General features: G+C 40.1%; 1 protein-coding gene across 3 annotated transcripts in view; it reads left to right on the top strand.

The window, feature by feature from the left end:
* The window catches only part of LOC122554976 (rho GTPase-activating protein 6), a 527,729-nt gene that overhangs the window by 473,777 nt on the left and 26,239 nt on the right, over nucleotides 1–27,713 (top strand). For all 3 annotated transcript variants that reach the window (XM_043700459.1, XM_043700460.1, XM_043700461.1), the window contains exons 7-9: nucleotides 9,465–9,615; nucleotides 14,374–14,522; nucleotides 17,680–17,859. In XM_043700459.1, the coding sequence (XP_043556394.1) occupies nucleotides 9,465–9,615; nucleotides 14,374–14,522; nucleotides 17,680–17,859 (480 nt within the window). The remainder of the gene's footprint in view (nucleotides 1–9,464; nucleotides 9,616–14,373; nucleotides 14,523–17,679; nucleotides 17,860–27,713) is intronic.

Here is a 27,713-nt window from a genome sequence, read left to right as displayed (position 1 = left end):
CACATTTTCAGTATGGTTACATAAAACCCTAGATGTTCTCCGTATCTCAAGCCACTGCTCTCATGGAATAATGGCACCATGCACTGTCACTTGCAGCAAGAACTCTCTTAAAGCTACCCTGGTTCACAGTCCTATTTATCTCATTGCCTTATGCGATGCTTTAACAAATAAATTGTTAGTCTTCCTTTCACATGTCAAAGATTGTAGCCTTCAACAGTTCTTTGATATCAATGCGCCTCGTGATAGAGACTTTTATAAGACCTTTTCTTCCATTGGCATCTTGCTTAGCTATTAGCTTTGGGTTGTTTTACTGCATCCTCTATCATAAAAGCCATTGGAAAATCTGGATTTAAATTATTTGCCAGTTCCCTATTCTCTGTTACTAATTCATGGTTACATCCTCTGAGGTTCCCACATTTAATTTCGCCACTCTCATTTTATATCCCCTGAAGACCTGTTTCTTTTCATATTTCTTGCCAATTTACTTTCATAAATAATTTTCTGCCACATTATTATGTTTTTTTGTCATCCGCTCCCGGTTCTTAAACAATTCCCAATCTGTTTGCTTACCATTAGTTTATACTGTTTTGTTGTCTTAGTTTTTGATTGATTACTCTTTTCAACTGCATTTGTTTACAATGGTTAGTTCATCCTTCTGGTTGGAATAAAATTTTGCTGAGTTAATTTATAGACTCTACCCTTAGGTTATTTTTGCAGCTCACAATAGACAACTGTTTCGTCATACTTCTGTATTTGCCCGTATTTAGGTTGAGGACTTAAGGGCAGTAGTTTGAAACTCAAATTGCTCTCCCTCAAACTGAGTTTGGAGTTCTGCCATGGTGGGCTGTGACCACCCCGGAGAATCCTTAAGTGCGAGACCTCTTAATATAGTTGGTTCTGATGTAATGCATTTGTTGCGTTCTCGTGCATGCTCATGTTGTAAGAAAATTGCGCAGTAGCTGCACCATTTAAACTAATGGGCCTGGAATCACTCTATAGCCAATACAGGGAAGGAAAGTTTGGATTCTACAAATAATGGTCTAAATTCTTCAATTGCATTAAAGCCAATTCGTATTGAAGAAACACGCATTATAGTGGAACTGACTGTGTAATTCTATCTGATTACATATTACTAAATCTAAAATGGTGATCTCATTGAAACATTCAAGATTCTTTTAGGGGACCTGACAGTGAAACTAGGGCCTGAAGGCATTGTCTCAGAGTAAGAGATCACCCGGTTCGAGTGGAGATTAGGAAGAATTTCTTCTGAGGGAGTGAGATTGTGGAATTATTTACTGCAGAGTTCTGTTGAGGCTGGATCATTAAGTATATTTGAAGTTGTGATAGGCAGATTGTTAATTGAGGATCATGGTGGGGGGGGGGTCGTGCATAACAATAAAGTTGAGGATTCTCAGTTAAGCCATGATTTCATCAAATGACATAGCAGACTTGATAGGCCTATATCTGATCCATGTCTTTATTTTTAATGGCTCTAACTAATGGATTACTCTTAGGCCCTCAATTATTTGTAATCTATATTAATGACTTGGAGAAAGGCAGAGTGTTATCCAAATGTACAGACAATACAAACAGGGTCAAAAGGGGATGTTGTTATGAGATCGTAGGAATCTACAAAAGGTGCAGATAGTTTGAGTGAATGGCCAACAACTTGGCAGATGGAACTTAATGTTCGTCTGAATTCATGCACTTTTGGCAGAAAGAATTGAAAGGTTTTATTTAAATTATTTTTGTATAAATGGTGAGACACTCCAAAAATTACAGCACAGAGAGATCTGAGTGTTCTTGTGCGTGAAACACAAAATGTTTACATGCAAGTACAGCAAGTAGTTCATGAGGCACATGGAATTTTGGCTTTTACTGCTTGGGTTGGAAATAAGAAAGTCTCGTCACAGGGTATCGGTGAGGCTACGGTTAGGGTGCTACGTACAATTTTATTTCCCATGTATAAGAAAGGATAAAGCACCATTGAAGGCAATTGAAAAGAGACTCACTAGGCTGATTCCCAGAATGACATTTGGGGTGGCACGGTGGCTCAGTGGTTAACACTGCTGCCTCACAGTGCAAGGGACCCAAGTTAGATTCCAGCCTCTGGCGACTGTCTCTGGAGTTCGCACATTCTCCCAGTGTCTGCGTGGGTTTCCTCCCACAGTCCACAGATGTGCAGATCAGGTGAATTGGCCATGCTAAATTGCCCATAGTGTTAGGTGCATTAGTCAGGGGTAAGTATAGGATAGGGGAACGGGGCTGGGTGGGTTTCTGTTTGGAGGGTTGGTGTGGACTTGTTGGGTCAAATGGCCTGTTTCCTCACTATAGGTAATCTAATCTAATTTGAATGGGGTTGACTTCTGAAGAACCATGGCACGGTGGCTCAGTGGTTAGCACTGCTGCCTCACAGCGCCAGAGACCGGGTTCAATTCCCGCCTCAGGCGACCGACTGTGTGGAGTTTGCACATTCTCCCCATGTCTGCGTGGGTTTCCTCCGGGTGCTCCGGTTTCCTCCCACACTCCAAAAATGTGCAGGTTAGGTGAATTGGCCATGCTAAATTGCCTGTAGTGTTAGGTGCAGGGGTAAATGTAGGGGAATGGGTCTGGGTGGGTGCGCTTCGGCGGGTTGGTGTGGACTTGTTGGTCCGAAGGGCCTGTTTCCACACTGTAAGTAATCTAATCACTAAAACGGTTAGATTTTTATTCATTAAAGTTTAGAGAAATGAGGTGTGATCTTCTGGCAATGTACAGGATTATAAAATGGCTTGAGAGGGTATATGTTGAGAAGATGTTTCCATTAGTGGGGAAATCTTGAAATAGGATACAAAACTTCAGGATAAGAAGACACTCAATTAAAGCTGAGATGTGAAGAAATTTCTTTTTTCAGACGGTACTGAATGCTTCGAACTCTCTGCCAAGAGAGTTGTCGAGGTTAGATCACTAATAGTATTTAAAGAGGTAGATAGATCTTTGAAATTGAGAAGTTGAGGACTACAATGAGTGTCTTGAAAGAGGAGTTGATCAACCACAATCGTCTTAAATGGCAGGACAATCTTGAGGGGAATGGCCAGGGAACTGTTCAGTATAATCAAATGACTTACCTTGATATGATTAAGGATTTGTTTCTGTTAATTATCTTGGTTGTCCCTCTTATATCTTTTCTTTTGTATGCCATGATGACCAGAATATTGGTGGTGTTAGTTTCTCTTTCCAGACTGCACCAACCTGTGATAAGCTATTAGATAATGCACTCAACTAAGTGCAGAAGTACCTTGAAGACTCCTCAATAACACTTCATTTGACTTCAGTCAGAGAACTCTTCTTGGTACAAAACAATTAATTCATTATAAATCTCTGTCTAAAATAGGATATACAGCATTATTATGGGTTTTTGAGATAAAGTCGCTGATGTGCAACAGTTGAAGGAAGTTATCCTACCATAAACTTGTGGGCTCAGATGTTGCAGTCAGTAATGTCACTTATCATGGACCTGGTTAAATCTGTGCAAAAATGTATAGCAAGAATTGGATTTCCTCTGAGTGTGGACTGTATTAGGGTCTAAGCAGCACTGAGGCAAAAAAATGATAGGCAATTAAGTGTGCACCATTAGTCATCTTTCTCTAATGAGAAAGCATTCTCATGGTCATCTGGGACTATAGCTAACTTTTATAAGCTCAATGTGTAAAACCTCCCATTGCAGTGAAAAATACTTCAGAAATTAAAATGTAGTATACATGTTTTTTTTAAAGTTAAAGATGTAACTCTAGAAGACTTGTCAAGAGTTTTAAAGTTTCATCTGGAAAAATTGTTTTAACTTTGAGTATAGCATGGGCCTTCGAGTGTTTTCAAGTTGTGAGGAGGTCCCTTATGCCTGGAAATACAGCTGTAAAATTTTAAAGTGTAATTAATATGTAATTAGTGAATACTTGGTCCAAATTGGAGCTGGTTGTCTACTTACCATTTAAGGTTTGAAAATAGCATGTAGCCTGCTGCATTCTGTAGATTCACACTGATCAATGTGCATCGCATTCCAAAGGTTGAAGAGCCTGAGTAAATGGAGCAATAAACTCACCACTGTTACTGACACCGCAGTATTTGTTCCATAACGTTCAGCCTCTTATCTTTGTGGTTTCTGAATGCCGCACAGCTCCTGCCTTGAGCTTTAAGTGGAAATTAAGAATTTTATTTATATCAGAATTCTCCTAAAAGTTGACATTTTAATACAGCGCACTGTTAAATCAAATGTCCGATGTACAGCATGTAACCTTCCTTGAGTTTCCACAGAGGTTTGGGTCATAATTGAGTCTCATTCTGTCAATTGTAAAAATGTAAAGCAGCTGTAATGAGGGCCAGTTTCATGATCAACTTCCCATGCCCTAAAGATGTCTAATCCAATATTGGGTTCGACTGTTCTTTACATAAGACATCTAACTATTCCACTGTGGAAGTACTTTAACTGATTGAGCTCCTCTGAACATGAGCAACTCGGAAGGTCAAGGTTTCTAGATTTTTTTCATCATAGTGAGACTCCACAATGCCACAGTTAGCTTAAAGAAGCTTCCAAGCTATTTTACAGGCAGCAACAAGCTGGGAGTGATTGAGAAGTCTGGAATGGAGGATGAGGGCAGGGGAGATGGAAAGTCTTTATTTCAGGAGTGAAACATGTGACATTGGTGAAAGAGCACTTTAAAGTGGAGTTGAGGTGGAGACTAGGGAATGGGCCAATGGGTAAAATGGGAGAGACTGGGAAAGGGAGGAAATGAGTACACTAGAGAATTGGGACTGAAGTAGGCCAAGTGAATGTGGTGGGCTTGGAGAACCAACAGTTCCTACACAGTCAGAAGCAACGTGGGTGGAGGGGCGTAGCAGAGAGAGATGCCGTCAGTAAAAAAAAAGGAATCGAAATTTGGGGCCCTTGTTGCAAATTAATTATGAAAGATTGTTTCCACATGTGTGAGTGGGGAACGAAACCAAGAACTGTCATTAGAGAAAAGGAGAAGAAAAGTTCATGAATTAAGGACTATTAAACTGTGGAATATTTTTATTACACGTGACTACTTGGGTTGAGACTTAAATATAATTGAAATAGAACGTAGATGAATATTTGTAAATGGGTATTTTAATGGATCTGGGTATGATGGAGATTCCAAGGATTGGGCAGTTCTGCATGCTAATTGTCCATTCTGATGCTGTACTTTCTACAATTCAAACCAATCTTTGAATGTTTGCCTGAAGTGACAGCAAGCATGTGATAAGTAACGAATCTTACTCTTTAAAATCCCACTTTTAGCAAAACAGTTAATCTGTGTAAACCAGCTCTGAATCAACACTATCTAATAGCATCTAGTCTAATCATATCAATCAACTATAACGATAACATCGATATATCTTTGCTTATCTTCGCAATATATTACTTTTGTTTATAGGCAAGGGCCTACTGACTGATTAAACCCAAACATGTAGACTGAATTTATAATTTTCACTTATATCCTTATCCAGCTGTAGCTTTGTGGAAATAATGATAGAGGCTCCTTTTCCTGTCTAACAAAAAAAATCAAAAACTTCTGCCACACAGATGAGCAATCTCCAACCAGCAAAGCATTAATTTTATGGTTCAAGGGAACTATGCCAATCTCCTAAAAGCCTTAGTTTAACTCTTGACTTTGAATTTCCATGTTAGCTTTAACCTTAATCTGAATTAACAATATGCACATCAGATTAATTCAAACTGAATGAGGAGAATAGGACAAGGGGACAGAGATTTAAACAAGGAAAGGAAATGGTAAAGACCGACATAGGAAAGTTTGACCTCCGAGAGAATGATTGACACGTGGGACGAGCTCTTAGTTCAAATAGTGAAGGTGGAATCCTTGGAACTGGCATTGAACTATTAGTCTGTCAGAATTATGGAACTGTAGTATTTCTCTGAATGGATGTCTTAAGATCGGTTAAAAAGTTTTATTCCTCCTTTGAATTAATAAGTGGAGTAAAATCCAGCTTTGACAGCTCTGCAAAATGAGTGGCAGAGGTTTGTCTGCCACTTGCATCCCTTGCCTGGATTTCATTTCCGTTGACTCAAGTGGAATGGAAATTCCAGAAGATATTTAAGTAAGACTTCCTTTCTTAGGCCCCATCGATGTTGCCAACCCAGAAAAATGTTGAGGATTTCTGTTTTCAAGTATGGGTGGGGGCCAACGTTCTCCCATTAACCATGAAGTAGACACAAGTAAGGTGGTGAAATGTTGGTTGCACCATTTCTGGGCTGTCCTGGCTCAAAACAAAGTTCAAACGGTATAAAACATAAATTCAGTTTCTTAACGCATCCTGTTGAAGCTTACTAGTCAAGAACATTTGCTATGTTCTGTGGCTGCACAACTTCAAGAGGTGATTCTGGAGCCTAGATCAGTGGATTTCAGGGAACAATGAAGGTAAAGTACTGAAGTGGCTGATGAGCAAAGAAAATCTGAAGATGTGAGCATAGTGGAGGAGCAGCAGATAGTCATACACTTTAAAAAAATACATTTGGAGTTTCAGTGGCAATGAAAAAAAATCTTATTTAATTGCTTTGAGGATGAAAAATGTAGACTTTAGAAAACTGTCTCTGTATTCCTGGGGCATTTCTGATGCCCGACCTTTTTGGGATGGTCGAGCCTCTTCAGATGTTCATTGCTCAGCTTTTGAACAAGATGTTCCAGCATTTCCCATGCCGATCAATCAACTTCCAACCAAGTAAACAAATTTCCCAATTTTTATTTTGCTCTCGTCCCCTTTTCTCATTCACTCACTGACACTTCCCCGCCCACCTCCACCCTCCAACACATCTCTTGTACCCCATTAAATTTGCAGCCAGTTTGCACTCACCATTGTACAATGAGCAGATATTCTGTAATGAAGTAAATTTTGATCAGGATAGTGGGCAAAAATGTCCTGTTCCTCTTAAAATTGATTACAGAATCACCTATGTCCAATTTAGAGGGCCTTAGTTTAACATCTCACCTGAAAGACTGCATCTCAGACAATGTAGGAATCCCTCAATATTGAATTGTAGTTTAACCTAGATTTTATATTCATGTCTCTTGAATGGGCCTTGAAAAATTGATTTTAGAAAAGATCATGTTACCTCTGAATTATAGAAAAATCACAAAGTAGATGGAATTATGGCAATTATCCTCCATCCCTAGTTGCTCTTGAGAAGGTGGTGGTGAGCTGCTTTCTTGAACCACTGCATTGTATATGCTGAGCGTAGACCCATATGCCCTCTTGGGAGGGGATTCAAGGATTTTGACCCAGCAGCAGTGAAGGAGCAGCAATATATTTCCAAGTCAGGATGGTGAATGGCTTGGAGGACAACTTACAGGTAGTGATGTTTCCATGTCTGCTACCCTTGTCCTTCTAGATGGAAGTGGTCATGGATTTGGAAATGCTGTCTAAGGATCTTTGTGCATTTCTACAACGCATCTTGTAGATGGTAGCAGTGGTGTATACGGAGTGTTGATGGTGGAGGGAGTGGATGCTTATGGATGTGGTGCCGATCAAGCTGGATGCATTATCCTGGATGGTGTCAAATATCTTGAGTATTATTGATGCTGCACCCATCCAGGTGAGTGGGGAGTAGTCCATCATTAAATGGTGGACAGGCTTGGGGGAGGTCAGGAGGTGAGTTACCCGCCACAGTATTCTTAGCCTTTGACCTGTTCCTGTAGCTACTGTGGTTTTTATGGCTAGTCCAATTGAGTTTCTGATTAATCATAACCCTAAAAATGCTGATATTTGGAGATTCAGTGATAATGCCTTTCTGGTCATCACCTGGCATTTGGCATGAATGTTACTTGCCACTGGTTGATTTTTATCACATGTACCGAAGTACAGTGAAAAGCTTTGTTTATGTGCGGTGCAGACAGATCATAGTAAGCAAGGATGTACAGATTAAAAAGACTTCGACAGAGACATCCAGGTTACATTGCACAGGGCGTGCCCTACGCGACATCAACATTAGCAAGATCAGCATTAGTTGAGGTTTAGGACAGTACGGGCCCTTTGCCCTTGATGTTGTTCTGACCTTTTATCCTACTCTAGGATCAAACTAACCTATGCACCCTTAATTTTACTATCATCTATGTGCTTATCCAAGAGTCACTTAAATATCCCTAATGTATCTGATTGTACTGCAACCGCTGGTAATGCATTCCACACACCCACTGCTCTGTAAAGAAGAGTCCAATAACAGCTGAGAAGAAGCTGTTCCTGTTGTTGTTGCATTGAACATGGATTGTTGAACATTCTGCAGTCTTCAGTGAACATATAAACTTATTCATGTATTTTCCTGTAGTATTTAGTTACAAAGTTGTCAATGAGATGGATAATTAAGGTCCAAAAGCTATCACCTGAACAACTGAAATTTATTTTGAATAACATCAGATGTTGAACAGTGGTAGCTATAACTATTGGCCATTCTTTCCTGAATTGCAGAGAACGTTCCAAATAAATTCAGAAGTTAAGTGCCTACCATGTATTTTCAAATTACGGTAGAAACCAGTATGTAAATCACTAGATTTACCCTCCAGTCAAGCATCCCTTCCCATGCCCTGATCATGTTCTCCTGAGCAGAACAGATATTACGTGAGCGAAGGTGTGTATGAGTTTACGGTTCTTGTACAAAACCTTCCTACTGGAATTGGCTTTTTTAGAAAATGTTTACATTCGTAAGATAGCAACTTTTATTGCAGCAGAATCTATGCAGCGCATTTCATAATGGCAATTTCCTACTAGAAATACACATTAGAAAATAATGAGCATCATCTCTGTAATTTTCAGTTCATTACCTTTTAGTGGAGAGAATATTATAGGGAACATGCCCACATTATCTTTATATGCAATTCTGAGCGCTAAGACTCCTGTTGTGAGAAAATTGGCAGTCTTGCACTTTGCCTCTTAGATTGTTGACAACTTATGAATTGTTTTCTGTGCGATTGAAGAATGACAACACAAGACATTAACAACAAGAAAGCAATCTAATCTTCCACATGACTGATAATATCAATTTGAATACTGCTTATCTTGTTTTAAAAATGATTGGTGCCTACATGTGTGAATTTTTTTTACAGCAATCTGTGCAATTGCACATAGAATATGTAAGGACTATAACACATATACATCCATCTCTTTAAGAAAATTATTTTTAAAAATTATTTTTCAGCCAAGCTTTTGGGTACCTATCATAATGACTTACTTTTTGATTCAACATATTTTTGTTCGATTATGATCCTGTGAAATGCCTCGTGACATTTATGATGCCTAAGGTCCTTTATAAGTGAGTTGTTTTTGGAAGGATATCGCAACAACCTTGTTATACTGTATGGGCCTGTAAAACCACCATAACACTTTCTTTAGACGTTGTTTATGAAATGCAAACTTTGCATTTGTATCTGAATCTATCTTGTTCTTTCTTTGTCTTATAGTTACGAGAGGAATTTGATCGTGGTGCAGATGTTGTTCTTGATGAAGAGCACAGTGTTCATGATGTTGGTGCCTTGCTGAAGGAATTTTTGAGGGATATACCAGATCCTCTGCTCACTAGAGAGCTCTACACTCCATTCATCAGTACACTTTGTAAGAGGATGCTATTCCTTACTTATGTTTACTTTACCCATAAGTCTTTACAATGTAGTGTATATGTTATTTTACTTGTATCCTGAGATGATCATTGCTATCATTATCCCATCGCATATAGCTTTATCTTTCGTGCTGTTATTCCTGCCCCTGAGTCAGAGGTACAAAGCTTGAATCCCATTGCAGATATGTGAACAGAAGAACTTAAGAACAAGAGTAGACCAAGTGGCCCCTTGAACCAGCTCTGTCATTCAATAAGATTGTGACTGATCTTCAACATTAACTCCATTTTCCTGCTCTATCTACACACCACTTGACTTCCTTTATGTACAAAAATCTACTAAACTTTGCTAGGACAAAACCCATTGTTTGAGTGCTCCAGAACTCTGGATAGGTTTTCCAACATCTCAGGTGTAAATGGCCAACACTACTTCTAGACTCTCCGACCATGGGAAACTGTCTGTTAACATTTACCCTGTCAGATGTGCAAGAACTTACATGGTTCAGTGAGGTTGTCTCGCATTCTTTGAAATTCTAGGGAATATAGACCTGGTCACTCAACATTCCCAATGCCAATAAAAGATTGTGTGAGTAGTGTTTTGGGGAAGGAGAGCATTGTGGAGCAGCAGGATGATGGCTGCACAAGTGGAGACCAAATTTCCTGCTTTGAATATGGCTTGACATCCAGTGGGACACATTTATAACTTGAGGATGTAAAGGTCCCTACAACATCTGTTGCTACTCATAGGTTGTGGGAGCATTTAAGACCCTTGCTGTATAGACTAATTACCATATTAGGTGATACAAATATAATGGTCATTGATGGAGCACTGATATGGACTGTCAGACTACAAATCCTTCCAATATTTTTATTGCTCTCAAAGTGTGCAGAATTTACTCTAATACCATATTTGTTGTCCTTCCTTGATTGTAAAAACTGCAAAATGTGTCCATGTTGAGTAAAGTTGATCTGAAACAAAAACAGAATGAAAAGCACCGACCGCTTCAGGCTACAGATTATGCGATCAGAATCACTCCATTGAACTGAAATCTTTTATTATTTTGTGTGTGTGTGAGATTACACATAATAGATCAAAACACACATACAAGGAAAGAATCAGAGAAATGGGGTTGCAATAGGCAAACTCCAGTTGAAGGGAGAGAGTTTGTAAGGTTCCTCCTCCACCTGTGAGCTCTTCTGAAGTTTGGCAACAGGCTTTGGACAGTAAAAGATCAAAGGGACCTCCAGATTGTGTTACTGGATTAATGGTGTAAAATGTTCGCCATTGGTCTCTGGATTCATAATGGGTATATTCAGGGTCTTCCAAGTCCAAGAAAGGTGTTGAAACCCTTGTGAATAATTGTGTTTACAAATTGTCCACATACTTCAAGATGAAAGAATATTGGGGTCAAGATTAACTAACCAGCTTTTCTACCTGGATGCCAGACTAATGTATTTCATGTTATCAAGGGATATAAGACTGAAGAAGCCATTTTTGAGATTGGGTTACAGACTGTCAGTGAATATCGAGAGAGAGAGAGGCTGAATTGTCTCTGCATCCCATTGCCTTTTAAATTTTTCAGGAAATCCTTTCTGGATTGGCCAATGGGGAGAAGTCATTGTGAATAGCTTTATTCTAGTGATAGATTTAGGAAACTCTATGAAAACTAAGGAAGGAACTGCAGGTGATCAATGTTACTAATTGGGAAAATGGGAACTTACTGTAAACTCGGACCAAATGTGGATGGTTTGCTGCAGGTACTGTAACTCTGTGCAGACTGTGATGTGAGATGAGCAATAAACGGGGTATGTACCTTTTCTGTAGTTTAAAGTATGCCTTCCACAATAATTATTTAGTTCAGAGTCTTTTTAGTCATTCGTATTAGGAAAGATATTAAGATATGAAATTTTGCCATCCTTTTCAACTATTAACTAGAAGTTTGAATTTCATTTTAAGCATTATCAGTCTCTTCGGAGATATGTTTTTTTTTAATTTAAAAAACCATTGTGCAACACTTTGCCAAAGTGGAGCCAGATTTCTCCGTGCTGTTCAACCATGATAACAGACCTTTTGGCACAAATCCCAGTGCATCACACATCGTGTGTGTGTGTGTTTGTGCGTGCGTGCGCACGCGCGCGCTCATCAGCATTTTTTCTGCAGGTCTGTAGATACAAAGTCCTGCTCTGAGTCCTCTGCAGCAGAACCGTGTGCAACCCTGCACTGGGAAAGTTGATACCTGTGCCATCCTTTCCCTTAGTGCTGGCTGGTAACTGTGCCAGTCCTCACCAAGCAGAGTCCACTTTCTGTGCTTCTCTCTAAAATCAAGCCAGCCTTCGTATCCGTAACTGAGGTTGAAAATACAAGATTGAATGGCAGCATTTTTTTCTTCAAAAACGCTTGCACTTCACATTTCATGTGTTTGACCAGAGAGCAGTCCTTGGGGATCTGAAAGGATCCAGGCATAATGGTAGTGTACGTTTGGAGTAAGGGATATGGTTTAGATTTAGATTACTTAGTGTGGAAACAGGCCCTTCAGCCCAACAAGTCCACACCACCCTGCCGAAGCGCAACCCTCCCATACCCCTACATTTATACCTTACCTAACACTACAGGCAATTTAACATGGCCAATTCACCTGACCTGCACATCTTTGGACTGTGGGAGGAAACCGGAGCACCCGGAGGAAACCCACGCAGACACGGGGAGAACGTGCAAACTCCACACAGTCGCCTAAGGCGGGAATCGAACCCGGGTCTCCGGCGCTGTGAGGCAGCAGTGCTAACCACTGTACCACTGTGCCGCCCACAAACAGGAAATGCATGATTATACTATCTTAAGTATGTAAGAAGGAAGAGTGTGGGATGAGGAGGAAGTGGGATGTGAGACAGTGAGTAATAATCCTCCCAGGTTTTAGCCCATTTGCTGGCCATGGACTGAATCATGGCTGCTCCAGTGATGGCTAGCACTATTTTTCCCAGCAGGCTGATGATATGCAACTTTGCCTGTTTTCTGTGTGTTGCAGTTTCTGACACCTTTATCCTGCAGGACAGTGGGAGTTGCAACAGTAAACATGGAACTATATATCTGGGTGATGCACCCATTCTGATTGAAAAGTAATAGTAAATACAGATCTGAGGATTGCTATTTTGCTAAGTACATGAGCTTATAGTGAGGCTGTAAATGTGAGATCTGAATTACAGTTGATAGACTGTTGGTAGGTGTATGAAGCTGGTGGTTCATCATAAGAACACAGCATTTAAAACTGCATTCATATTTGCTCACACTTGACTTGTGCAAAGTCTGGACTGCTGTGATGATATAATAATTCCGTACCCCCTTTTGTAATGTTTGCCTGGAGGGCTTTCTCGTCCCCAGAGGCAATTTGACCTTCAGTGCTTCATTGAAAATCCATGAGATGCTCAGTCTGGCTGTTTCCATTCTTCCTGTTCATGAACTCTTCCTTAATCAGTTCCTGGGCTTGATGATGAGGCGTGAGCTGGCTCCAAGTGGTGTTAGTTTTCTATAAATTTAGGATACCTGCCGGGGTCAGGCACAGGGGGCTAACACCTTCAACATATTGTCTGGCTAACACCAATTGTTAAAGTTTACCTGAGAATGTAACTTTTTTAAAAAAAAATTTATGATTTACATATGATGAAAAAAGTGAAACTATCATGGTATTCGAACAGATGAAAGACAACAATCAATCAAGGTATTTTTCAATGTATACTTTCAGTTACATCACACTGTAAACTTTTGCTATAAATTCTGTGTCTTACAATTGTGTCCTCCACAACCACCTGATGAAGGAGCAGCGCTCCGAAAGCTAGTGATTCCAATTAAACCTGTTGGACTATAACCTGGTGTTGTGTGATTTTTAACTTCGTACACCCTAGTCCAACTCTGGCTTCTCCAAATGATGCTTTGTTTGTTTGACTAGATGTTTAGAAGAAAACAAATAATCCAATCACTTAACATTTTAATGTTGTGTGCGTGTTTGTTGTCAAGTTTGGTGTGCCAAATAAGTGAGTTTAAAAATGACCTTTTTTTCCCTTCAGAACTGTAATACTCTCTCAAAGTGCAACAAACCAAGGAATGTGTTGCATTCTCCTAAAGTAAAACAAAGCAGAAATGACTTGAGTAAATGCTATCACTTTGACACCGACTGTCAGCACCCTCTCCTCCCTGACCTATCACCTTCATCTCCTCCCCCACTCACCTATTGTACTCTATGCTACTCTATCCCCACCCCCACCCTCCTCTAGCTTATCTCTCCACGCTTCAGGCTCTCTGCCTTTATTCCTGATGAAGGGCTTTTGCCCGAAACGTCGATTTTGCCTGTCCTCGGATGCTGCCTGAATTGCTGTGCTCTTCCAGCACCACTGATCCAGATCCTGTCAGCACCATCAGCCTACTCCTCTGCCCTCATGCTGCAAGTGCAGACCACCAACATTGATTCAGACATATTTTTATGCAAATGTGTTTCTAAGCTTCTTTCAATCTCAACTGACCTCTTTGTGAAGCCACCAGTTAGCAAGACCACTTAGTTCTCTCCATCACACACTTTTGAAGAGAGTCAAATACATATAGCTAACTTCAGTTTGCAATAGAAAAACCAATGTTGTGCATGGTGAGATATTGGATAGAATCTTTTTTATCTTGCTTCTGATTTTGTTATAACATCGTACATTCATTCATTTCATACTGCATGTCTGTGACATTGACTTTAACATAGGAGTTGTTCTCTTTATCTTAGTACTCGAACAGGAAGAACAGCTCAATGCGTTGCAGCTTCTCATTTATCTCCTGCCCCCATGTAATTGTGACACGCTTCACAGACTCATGGAGTTTCTTGCCATGGTAACAAATCATGCTGAAGACACCCTGGATAAAGATGGACAGGAGGTAGGGGAACTTTGAACTTTAGAGACTTCAGAATTCCATTGACTGTGTTGTATTGAATCCATATACCATATTCTTTACATCTTATACATAAAACAAGATATTCACATAACAGAGCTGCATTGCAGCCTCCTATAATCTTCCCTTTTTTACCCCCTCCCATCCATCCTCTTCCTTTAATAGTGCCTAGAACTGAGCAGTTTATATATTTCCTCCTGGCTCCCGTCCAGTTAAATTGATGGATGAGATTTTTTAAAACTTACTTTAAATTTAACTTGATCCAAATTTCTGGAAATGTCAAAGTTAAACTTATAAATGTTTAATTTATTTCATAGTTAACAATACCATTGTTGTAGTTAGCAATGACAGTAGACTCTTTTAATTCCATTAGGTTGGCAGCAAGAAATGGTTCAGATTTATTGCCATTATTATCTTAGTAACATCCCTTGCCAGGGTTTGGCAGTAATCCCAAGTTGCTTCAAAATAATTTGAAGTTTAAACTTGCTAACCCTGGAGAAGTATATAATGTTACATGGAACCAGCATATATGCATATTTTTTTAAAAAGTTTTCTTTCAAGAGGAAGAATGAGTTGTTTTTGTGATGGAGCACAGGATCTCCAACTTGATTTGTTCCAATTGTTAATCAGGATATTTGACTGCTTTGGCAGTAGATAATACTGTCAACTTGTAAATCACAAGGTCAGTAGATCAAGTCCCTCCGCAGAGACTTGAACATGCAATTGAAACTGACAATTCAATGCAATACAGAGGAAGTGCTGCACAGTTGAAGGTGCATCTGTTGGATGAGTTAGTAAGACGTGGCCCCTTTCTCCCCTTCAGGCAGACATAAAATATTCCGTGGCATTATTTCAAACAAGATCAGGGAAAATCTCCTTCACATACTGAACAATATTTATTTCTCAAAGAACATTACTAAAGTAGATGATCTGGCAGTTGCTGTTTGTGTGACTGCTGTGAGTAAATTAGCGACTGTTTATCCCCACATCACAGTGGCATTTACACTTGAAGAATACCTCATTGACTGTAAAGAACTTTGGAACAGCCAGAAATTGATATATAAATGGAAGTCTTTTTTAATGGTTGTTTGAATTTTGTACACTGATGTAGGCATATTCCTGCCATATGTCAGCTAGACTAGTAGAAGGAACACTACATAACTTTAGTATTAAACAGAAACTGGGCGGCAGAACCATCAGGCATGTACAACACCAGAAACTATTTTCCTTAAGAAATTAACTTCTATTTTGGAAATAAATGCAGGAATGGCTGCAGTGGTATTATGAGGTCACAATGAAATGACTAGTCCTGGCACTGAATGTATTATAACACTTAGAATTAAAAATATTTATTTTCTGATGCACTGACTGAGGGTAGATTTTGACTGTGTGCAATAGGATAAGTAGGTGATAAGGAATTAGCCTCTTATTTAATATCTCTCATTTTCATTTCCATCAATGTTAGTAGTTAGTTAAAGGAGTCTCCTGTTAGCTAGAAAGTGACCAACAACTGGACCGACAACTGATGACATTCTTCTGGCTCAGGAAGAGTCCAAGAGTGTGCTGAGCCTGGGGCTTTGCCTGTGGTGGGCCAGAGAACTGGTAGTTTAGGATTACCATCTGCGAGTGCAGGGAATACCAATCTTACTTTCTAAAATAGTGCAACCTGTCACCAATTCAAGTTGTACGACTATCTGAAGTATTAGCCCAATCTGAAATGTTTGCGGTGCAGTACAATAATCATCTGAAGATTCATTCTACCTGGTAATTAGTGTGTCCTTTAAAAGAAAAGAAGGACTACTGCTTCTATAACACATTTTCTCATTACACTATAAGTGCTTTACAGTCAATGAAGTTGTTTTTATAGATTAGTCACTGTTGTAATGGTGGAGCTTCTTGTGTTAGTAACTAAGCACTGTTTTCTCCCTTGTTAGGCTCCAAGTAATGTTACAACAGGCTGTACTGATCCCTCTAGAATTCATGTGATCTTTTGTTTCTGTTTTGCTTTCCATAAATAAGCGTGACTGCACCAGTTTGCTTTAATAATGCAGTGTTGTAATAACAGCTTTGCCAATTGCATGGTATTCCCTCACGCACACTGATGAATGTTTGTTTGTGTTGTCTCTCTTCCAATTCTAATCAGCATCCGGTAGATGTGATAACCTGTCGTTGGCTAGTTAATTATGTTTGGGCTTGGATCTCATAAAAATGGAAGCCGACATTTTTAAAACTGGTTGGGACAGAGGGAGGGGGATGAGGATGACTCCTTGACACACTCTGATCGCTCATGAATCTCATTATCATGGCACAGGATGGGGTCCCATCTGAACCTGTGAGCAGTGACGTGCATTTTGAGAGAAACAGGTGATTGTGACTGGCAGGGAGAGTAATTGGAAACAGGGGGTGCCCAAGGTTTCCTGTCAGACTTGGAGAAGTACTCTTGACTCCAAAATTGACATCCCTCCTCTCTTCAACTCCCCACCCCCATCTGCTGTGGCACCTTGAGGGGAGTGGGACTACTGCTGTGATTGGTAGCTAAAATCATATAGGGCTCAGAATGTAGTCATTAGACCCTAACGTTCAAATGTTGATGAGTTCCCCACAACTAAGGAGTTAATGGAACCAGGTGTGAATTCTGAGGGTGCAGGTGTGAAATTTCACACTTTTTTAAAGGTCAGTTCCGTTCTTCCAGGCAGCTAGGTTTTTTTCCTTTTAATGCAGTCTAGGACTTGCTGTCAAATGCACTGTTTGTCATCCATCCATGACTGCTATCAAACCAAGTAACTTGCTAGGCTGTTTCAGGGGAAAGTTAAAAGTCAACCACATGAGGCTGGAATCAGATGTAGACAGATTTTCTTCGTCTAAAGACATTAGTGAAGTAGAAGGATTTTTCACATCAATTGCCAGTGGCTACATGGTCAATAGCCTTTAATTCCAGATTTTCTTATGAATTCAGATTTCACTATTTGCCATGGTGAGATTTAAACCTGTGTTCTCAGAGCTTTAACCAGGAGTTCTGCATTACTGGACCAATGACACTGCCACTGCACCATTATCTCCCTCCTAATTATTCTGCAAGAATCAATTAGCTATGCTAACTAAGCAGCATTTCCTACTTCTATCCTGCTTTGTTACATTTTAGGTGACTGGAAACAAAATGACTTCACTTAACCTTGCCACAATCTTTGGCCCCAACCTCCTCCACAAACAGAAGACTTCAGACAAGGAATTCAGTGTTCAAAGTTCAGCTCGAGCTGAGGAGAGTGCTGCCATCATCACCGTTGTTCAAAAGATTATTGAAAACTATGAGATGCTATTCATGGTGAGTAGAAATCTCTGTTTATCAAACACTGGTTCTACTTTGTGTTTCACATGTAGTCATTGCAGTGCTCCATACTGCTAGCAAACTCAATCAATTTGCAAACTATTATGATATCCATGGGTCGCAAATTTCACAATTTGTCCTGACCTTGAACACCATTGTTATTACTCAGAGAAGGTTATGACCGCTGAAATTGAAGTGTAATATTCTCCACTGTGGCCACTGGAAGTGCTTCAGTTCCTAGCTACTCAAATTGCTGGTAAGGAATTTTAATTAAAAACATAACATTTTAAAAATACACAACAGGTCAGGTAGCACCCATGAAGAGAATGTGACAAGTTTAAGATTGATAGTGACTAAAAATTCATTCTGAAAAGGGTTGCAGTCGAAGCAATGTGCAAAATTGCACAGTGTTTCCTCAGACCTCTGTCTTTGTATCTTTACCACCCTAAAAAAGTTGCACCAAGTAAGCTTGGAGAATATTTAGTTCATTGTTGTTTATTTGCTCAAGTAAGGGACACATTGCTTACATTTTCTGCTTCTCGACATCATTAACAACGTCGGCGTATTGCAGTGCCTTTCATCCGAGCATCATTTGTGTATTGGGCATCAGTTGTAAGCAGAGTGCAGATGGTGCAGTTTTATTTCCTTGGACTATAGCCATTAGTGGTCCGACAGCAGGATCAGACAGCGGGAAGAAAGAAGTGCAGACTTCGCTGATAGGTGCAGTGATCTGGCACATGGGAAACTGGAGTGGTTCTCAACTAACAAGGCAGTCATTGGAATATAATGAGTGGCAGAAGGAGGGAACGACCATCTATCCAACACCTTTGGAATAAATCTGCAGCAAGAATTGAAACTATATGATGGAATTTAACCTGGACAGATGAAAATCACCAATTGGAATTGTGCATCAAGCTCCCATTCTATTCCCGAACAATGTGAGTTTATACTGATGCTCTGAACAGTCTGCAATGACACACAGCAGACATCAGCAGAGTCCTTTTTTTTGATTACACAGATGGGGCTTTCATGACATCATCAGGGCCCGAATGCAATTTTAACCAGAGGCCTGCTCAGGGAAGCAGCTATAGATTTCCTTCCAACCAACCTAGCAGAAAGATGAGCTGGGGCCAAAAGAGGCCCCAGGAAGTAAATGCTTTTACATCTTTGGGTTAAGTACAGGGAAAGTTTTTAGACTTCACCTGCCTGCTGTTTTACCCCTCCCTGAATCCTCTTCCCTATGACTTACACAAGTGCCACGGTCCCATTCCACCAATGTGGATAGGTTCAAATCAGGGCCGTTTGAGTCACTTCCACGACTCGGAGTGTTTCCCCTTGATATTACTTGCGGCAGGCCACAGCTTCTAGTCCAGCATCTCCTATTTGTAAAGCACAGAAGAAACTGTTCCTGCCTAGTGCAGAGGCAATCATGAATTCAGATTAAAATACCATGAGTTTCTAAATATACTGAATGCTGATAACAACTCGTGCAGTTTTAAAACAGGTGGTACCCATCTACATTAAGACCAGACAGTTAAAGGGATTCTTTTGTGTTAATATTTGTTTTATCTAATACACACTCCATACTCGCAGTTTCTTCCTCCTGTGGTGAAAGTTCTGTGGGAACACAGCCCATGAATTCCTTTGTAATGAATCTCTGCTGACTCTGGAGCGGCCAGTCACAATTCTGTTTTGTTTCCAAGCTCCTCAGCTCTGAGGGGGCCACAGTTCATATTGTTTTGACATTTGTATTAAGCCCTAGCAAAGAAACATCTGTCTTGTTTTAGAGGAAAGCTAGCATAGCACAGTGCAGAGGAGAGCGCTTGCCAGCCATTTTCACCCACTGAGAACATACAACCTCATTAGACCAACTGAAATGCATGACTGGCCATTGCATGGTCATGCAGTATGGTCCTGCTTGAGAAAAGCTATATGTGCAAAAGGTTGCATGGGTGGAAACTCGAAACAGTGTCAAGTGCTGCAATCTGAGTCCAGTCTCTCAACAAGTCAATTATTCTTGTGACCAGCCCATGGTTTAAGATGTGTTTTTGTCGTAACATGTAAAGTAAATCGCTTCATCCTTGTCCCTGATTTTGTCAGTCTTCAAGGCTTCCTCGCCTAATCATTCAGCCCATCATGGTTGTTGTATAGCTCATTGACTCACTTTGCTTCATGACCCTTGATACACCTATCTAATGAAAAGCGATCAAAATGAAAACTCACGTTATCCCAGCATTCACAGGCTGTTGTGGGCAAAAATTGCAGAATCGTACTGATAAGGAAAACAACAAGCTTGCATTTATATGGCTTTCTTTTTAAACAAAGACAGGATATCTCTGTATTTTTACAACCAAAGGAGCAGTCAGTTTTCAGACACTAAGATCTCACAGTCAACAATGTAGGAATGATCAGATTTTTGTTAGGTTTTCTAGATGAATATTGGCCAGGATATCAGAGGGAAGACCTCCGCTCTCTTCGAAAAGTGCCTGAAGATATTTCTCATCCTAATATGACACCTCTGACAATGCAGAAATCACTCAAACTAAATGTCAGCCTAGATCATGTATCACTGAAATCTATAATCCTTTAATAAATGAGGAGTCTGTACATAAATTATTACAGTCTGTCATACCAAAATCATTCAAAAAGGACAGAAAATGAGAATTTAAATAATAAGTTAGCTAAAGGACGAGAGTTTTTTTTAAATAGGTGAGAGTGACCCAACTCTAGTTACCATATGATAATAACTAGTTCATACTGATCTTTTCACAATGTTTGCACCAATTTAAAATATTCTCCAGTTGAGTAACAGCATTGGGTTAAATGCAGAATAAAAGTTGCCCAGCCTGGCCTTTGAAATTTTACAAAAATATGAGTTTGGAGCATAATTAGGCAATTCGGTGCTTTTGAGCCTGCACCATCATTCACAAAGGGTGTGGCTGGTTTGATTATTCCTTAACTGACCTGGACATCTTTTCCACATTTTGCCCTGTTGAGTCCCCACAGAAGCCTAGCGTGTCATTCCTCAAGACAGCTAAATATTTCCAAATGCTGTACTAGTCCAGCCTTAAATCTTCTCTTGAATTGCATCCAATGCACTTACAATTTTCCTGAACTTGGGAGACCAACCCACTAATCTGGATGTGGTCTCAGCAAGGCACAGAATAACTGAAACATAACCTTCCTAATTTTGTATTCCATTCTCCATTCACTTGCAATAAGTGAAGACATTCTACTAGGTTTCCTAATCACTTGCTGTATCTGCATATACCAGCCTCTTGTGATTCATGAAAGAGTGTGCAGTCTCTGTTTATTTATTATTCAATTTTTAAATTCTTGCCAAAATTGTTCATTTCACTTTTTATCCTACATTATATTTCATTTGCCTGATCTTTACCCATTTAACCTTCCTACGTCCTTTTATGGCCCTTAATATGTTCATCGCGTGTTCTGTCTGTCTTTGTGGCAACAGCAAATGTAACAACCAAACATTTAGTTTCTCCATTCCAATAATTTTGGATAAATTATTGAAATTTGAGCCTCGGTGCATTATCCCTGTGGCACACAATTCATTACATGCTGCAAAGCAAAAAAATGACCCAGAATCTGATCTATCTGATTTGCTCTGTGTGAATTTACTCGTGGCTAAGATAATAATCCAGAGTGGAATGCTTCATTGGCGTTGATTTTCAGTTCTGAAAACTGCTGCTGCATACAGACCTCAGAGGTTCGTACAGTGGAATAGTATTGGAGACAATGTAGTTTGAGGTTCTGCCTTTTAATTCGGTGTATTATATTGACTATGCTGAACCACTTGCCTAATTCCTTGGTGCCTACATGGACCATTATGAATGGATCCTATCCCTCTCATTGCAAAGATTTTCCTCTCCAGACTGAAGCAAATATCCTAAACACTGGCAACCCAGCTGTCTGGACTGTCACTTTTTGCTGCAGAGCATAGTGAAAATTTTCCTCAGTCTACTATCCCCTAATGCCACTGCATCCCTTTTTGTTCCCTCCACTTGAATAGCTTCCTGTGTCAGTGTCAGGGTCCAGAGGAAGTTTACAAAAAAAGATACCAGGGATGAAGGGCTTGTTGTGTGAGGAGCAATTGAAAACTCTGGGTTTGTACTTGATGGTGTTACAAAGATAAGAGTGGACCTCATCAAAACATACGGGAAACTGAGAGGCATAGATAGAGTGGATATAGTGAAGGTGTTTCCACTCGTAGGAGAGACTATGGCCCGAGGGCAAAGCCTCAGTGTGAATGGACAGCCCTTTAAAACTGAGAAGAGGAGGAATTTCTTCAGCCAGAGGTGGTGAATATATGGAAATCATTGCCACAGAAGGTTGTAGAGGACAAGTCATTGAGTGTAGTTAAGACAGGGATAGATAGATTCTTGATTAGCAAGGTGATCAAGGTTTATGGGGAGAAGGCAAGAGAATAGGGTTATAGAACATAGAAATAGAAGAATACAGCGCAGTACAGGCCCTTGGCCCTCGATGTTGCGCCGATCCAAGCCCACCTAAAAAGATTCTCACTGTCGACCCTATCTAAACCCCTAATCATTTTGTACACCTCTATCAAGTCACCCCCAAACCTTGTTTTCTCCAATGAAAACAGCCCCAAGTGCCTCAGCCTTTCCTCATACGATCTTCCTACCATACCAGGCAACATCCTGGTAAACCTCCTCTGCACCCGTTCCAGTGCCTCCACATCCTTCCTATAGTATGGCGACCAAAACTGCACACAATACTCCAGATGCGGCCGCACCAGAGTCTTATACAACTGCAACATGATCTCAGGACTCCGGAACTCAATTCTTCTATCAATAAAAGCCAGAAACAATTCAGCCATGATTGAATATCGGAACATACTCAAGATGCCAGATGATCTTATTCTGCGCTTATACCCTACGGTCTAATATGCTCATCCCCCTGCAGACCACATTCTCACCCCAACCAAGCTCCCAACCTCTTGGGACCCTTTTCTCTTTCTTGAATCTTATCAGTGTCCTTCTACTATGAAGACTGGTGCAAATTATTTATTCAATTCCATTGTCACTTCCTGATTCTCATTATTATTTCCCCAACTTTGTTGTCTTGAGGGCCCATGTTCACTTTGTCCTTTTTTAAATATATTTAACAATTCTCTTAACGTCCAATTTTATTGTACTTACTAGTTGGCACTTGGTTTATTTTCTTCCTTTTTTTGGTCATGAAGTTATAGCACGGAAACAGACCCTTTGGTCCAACTTGTTCATGCTGACCAGATATCCTAACCTAATCTAATCCCATTTGCCAACACTTGGCACATATCGCTCTAAACCCTTCCTATTCATATACCCACCCAGATGCCTTTTAGATGCTGTAGTTGTGCCAGCCTATACCACTCCCTCTGGCAGCTCTCTAGGAAAAGTTATACAATTCAACAATCCCCTTGGTTTCTCTCTAGTCTTTGCCACATTGTGTATTTTTCATTTAATTTAGTACTATCCTTAACTTCCCTAGTTCATGATTGCTTTATCCCCATGTGGAATCCTTCTTCCCCACTGGGATATATCTTCACTCAGTCATGAATTATGTTCTTAAGCACTTGCCGTTGTCTGCCAACTCTGCCCTTCTTTGAAATTGCCAATACTTAAGTTCAGTACAGTTATATCTGACCCACCTTTCTTACTTGCAAACTAAATGTTAAGTTCGACTGTGACATTTTTACTATTACTCATTATTTATTACCTTGGTACACATCATCACATCCAAAATAGCCTGATCTCTGGTTGGATCCACAGCATTTTGTTCTAGTGACTGTCCAGAATATACTCTGAACTCTTCCTCATGCCTGCCTTTCCAGTTTGATTTCCCAATCTACATGAAGATTAATGTCACCCACGATTAGTGGCCAGCCTCCCACCAATCGTTTAATGTGAAGTTTGTGATCTGGCATTTCCATGAGGGACGTCGTCAGCAAATTGTACCTAACACACACACTGCTGGTTTTGTCAAAGTGAAATTGTTTCCATGTTTTCATGCAAACTCAGCATAGGCCAAAGATAAACTCTCCCAAGAATTAGTACAGACAAATGCAACTGATAAAGAACAGATACGATGCCAGTGTAGTTTATAAAAGGCAAGGAATAAAATTCACCTCGGTGGAGATGGGGGCAGTGGGGGAGACCGCAGACAAAGCAGCAGTTATTTTTCTGTTGATACAAATTTATTTCTGTAGAGGTCGGGCAGACCTGTGGTTTCAACTGAACAGTTGGTCAGGTGATTGATGTTGGATTAATGTGGCCATGTGTGCTTGTATGCCTGGGACTCTGGACACAAGGCGATGAACCTCAAGAGTAGTGTAGGTGGAAACCCTCCTTTCTGACCAGAGATCGACACATGATTATGGTTATGGTACAGCAGAGGGATTACCAAAAGAGCAAAGAAAATTATATTCTCTTGACCATGAAATAGATATTGGCATGTGTCACTTGTTTTTAAAATGCTCCAATCTTCTACGCTGTATGATATTGCTTCACCCCAGAACAAACTGTTTCCTCAGCAGAAATCATGCTGAAATTCCGGGCCCTTTTCTCTTGAGTCTGAAACCTTTAGCTCACGCTATTTTGCCTGCCAAGTCTTCGATCTATGTACAGGAAGTTCTCAGATAATTTTTTTTTTCTTTCTTTCTGTCCCGATTTAGCCCCAAGTCTGTAATCCTCTACTTCCTGAAAAATCAGGAACTTATCTGGTTCATTTTTTCAAAATGTTGTCATGCAGTCAACAAACCAGAGATTTCTGTGTGCCAGCTGCCTTGTGGTTAAACAGTTTTGGACTGGAGACCCTAAACAGGCAACGTCCTTTAACTGAGGGGCTTTGGCAAGATAATTTGTACATGACCTGGGGTAGCAGCAACAGCCTGGGACACCAGCTGAATCATGTTATTTTATAATTAAAAACTGCAGCATTACTGTATTACACTTAATGCACATCCAAGGTCGCACCAATACACTATTTACATGATGTAATGTGTATTACATTCTTATATGGAAACTAAAATATAGTGTTATATCTATTTCAAAAAACTAGGAGCTATGACAATGATGGGGCAGTCAGTGCACGTGCAGGCACTAATATCATTGTGCACAATATGTGGTGATGTTAACATTGAATGTGCAGACAAATCCTAATGTCAGAGATTGCCAGCTAATCCCATCAGCCTTGATTGCATGTGCATCAGCAGCCAAATTGATAATCGGAGGAGTCACTGTAAACTCAGTCATGGGTCACCTGTATGTATGTAGGGAGAATGTCTGTCTGAAACAGTTTTGGGTCATTTGCGCATGCAAGTTAGGATGCAGTATATATCTCTGACACTTTGTTTTCAAAAGTTAGGTTTTGCATTCACAGAGTCCATTTTGTACACACTGAAGCAACGCAAGCAACTAATCTTCAAGGTAATGAAATAAGCCACCATTCGGACGAGTTCCAACTCTCTCTCTCTTCCCCCCCCACCAACTCTCCATCCCATTATCTAGGTATAAATTGTCTGTCTTCATTCGGGGCATTCAACATATGCTGCCCCAGAATTGTCCCACAAATTCAATTTATAGCCATTTCCATGGCACAAAGAGTCCGTTCAACCCATCGAGTTTGTGTCAATAATAGAGCACTGCAGCTAATTCCATAACCCCTCTCTATTACCCAAAGACCTGTGTAAGTTTACTTCACTCAGTACTTTTTGACACATTCTTCCTCCGATTCCCTCTGCTTCTCCTGTCTAAACCTTAAATCATAGAATCCTTACAGTGCAGAACGATTCTGCGCCGACCCTCCAAACAGCATCCCACCCTATGCCTGTAACCTTGCATTCACCATGATACATTCTTGAATGCTATGGACAATTTAGCAATGGCCAGTCCACCTACATGAACATTTTTAGACTGTAGGGGGAAACCAGAACACCAGGCAGAAACCCACACAAACACTGGGAAAATGTACAAACTCCACACAGTTACCCAAGGCTTGAATCTAAGTCTGACTCTTGGCACTGTGATGCAAAAGTGCTAATCACTGTGATATCATGCTGTCCTGTGTTCCCTATTCTTTGTGTCCCCAGCTAAGTGGACCAGCTTTTCCTTGTCTAATTTCTCAAAAATTTATCATAATCGTGGAGACCCCCATCAAGTCTTCGCTGAGTGCCCTTTACTCCAAGCAAAACGGTCCCACCCTCACCTTGTCATTAAAATCTTACAATCATTGAGCTGTTCTCCTCGGCACCTTCTCGGGGGTTCCTGGGCATTTCTTGTATGTGGTGACCAGAACTGAGTGGAATATATTTCAGATGTGAGCTCGTCTAGCATGATGGTTTTGGCAACTTTTTGGTCTATCTCAACCCACTATGTGGCTCTTTGCTAAAATTCCTGTGAAAACCCTTGGGAGATTTTGTCTGGCTGAAAGTATATTTTAAAATGATTGTTATTTCAGTTGAAATATTGTTTCTCCAGTAGAGAAAATATGAGCTTGGTTATTCTTCAGTTAAAGGGTATTCCAATTATGATTTCCATTCTTCTCAATGTTTAGTTGAAGATGTCCTAACTGTAAGGAGATTTTCCACTTTTAGTTTTAAATTTTTTTTGGGATCCATTGGATATAGGAGACCAAGTTGCACAACAAAAACTGTAACTTCAAGATACTTGGATGAACTGTCCTTCATGTACAGGTTATTTCCAAAACAGTCATTTTGTGTAGGCTATATGTCCAATAGAGCGCTTTACTATCTGATTCTTATCAAGGATCGAGATGACACGGTGTCACAGTGGTTAACATAGTTGCCTCACAGCACCAGGGACCTGGGTTCAATCCCACTCTTGGGCGACTGTCTGTCTGTGTGGAATTTGCACATTCTCTCCATACCTCTGTGGGTTTCCTGCAGGTGCTCCAGTTTCCTCCCACAGTCCAAAATGCAGGACACTTGGCTTGGCCATGATAAATTGCCTATAGTGTCCAGGGGTGTATACGTTAGGTGCATGGAGGTGTTGGTTTGCAGGGGTAGGGTTGGATGGTCTTCAGAGGGTTGGTGTGGATTTGTTGAGCTGAATAGCATTTTTCCAAACCGTAGGGATTCTATGAAGGGATCTCTGCTCCCAGAGCTCTGTCATTTGATGTCTTATCAGTTTTATTTTCTGTTTGTTGAGTTTTCCAGTCCTTGTCATCCATGTTCATTTTCATTGAAATAAGAATCTTTTAGTACAAAACTTGAATAATGCTAAGAAAAGACGTATATTGTTGAAGCATTTCGTTTTACAGTCATCAAGACAATTCGCAAGAAATATTAAAGGGAAAATAGCATTTATCCAATGAGAAGAGGATGCTGTTTGTCCATCCACTGATCAGAATCAACCAATCAGCACTTGTCCTCTCATACAAATGTTGTTTTCCTTTTCATTTCTTGCAAATTGTCCTGATGAGTGGACGTCAAAACGTTTCAACAAAATCTGCCTTTTCTTAGCAGCATGCAAGTTGAGAAATCCTGTCAAGTATATTGCAAAAGATGTGGAAACAGTAAATTGATGATCCCAAACACAGAGATCAAGATAACATTGAAATACAATTCTAGTGCGCTCAGTAGAAATGAAAGTTGGAGATTCACAGTTTACTTTCATCATTGATATTTCTCTGATCTTGTATGTTTCTCAGAAGAACAGTACGTGAACGCACAGTTTCACACACGCAAAACAGTGTGAAACTCATCAGTTACATATTCCAAAAAAAACTCCAGTGCTAGGTTATTAATGTTTAGGAAGAATATGATAATGCATTTAATTACTTGAACATTAGTGGTAGTAGGAAGGAACAAA

The sequence above is a fragment of the Chiloscyllium plagiosum genome, chromosome 12 (assembly GCF_004010195.1).
Source record: "Chiloscyllium plagiosum isolate BGI_BamShark_2017 chromosome 12, ASM401019v2, whole genome shotgun sequence".
NCBI classification, from domain to species: domain Eukaryota; kingdom Metazoa; phylum Chordata; class Chondrichthyes; order Orectolobiformes; family Hemiscylliidae; genus Chiloscyllium; species Chiloscyllium plagiosum.
Note: the sequence above shows the minus strand (reverse complement) of the source record. Positions and strands in the feature narration are given on the sequence as shown.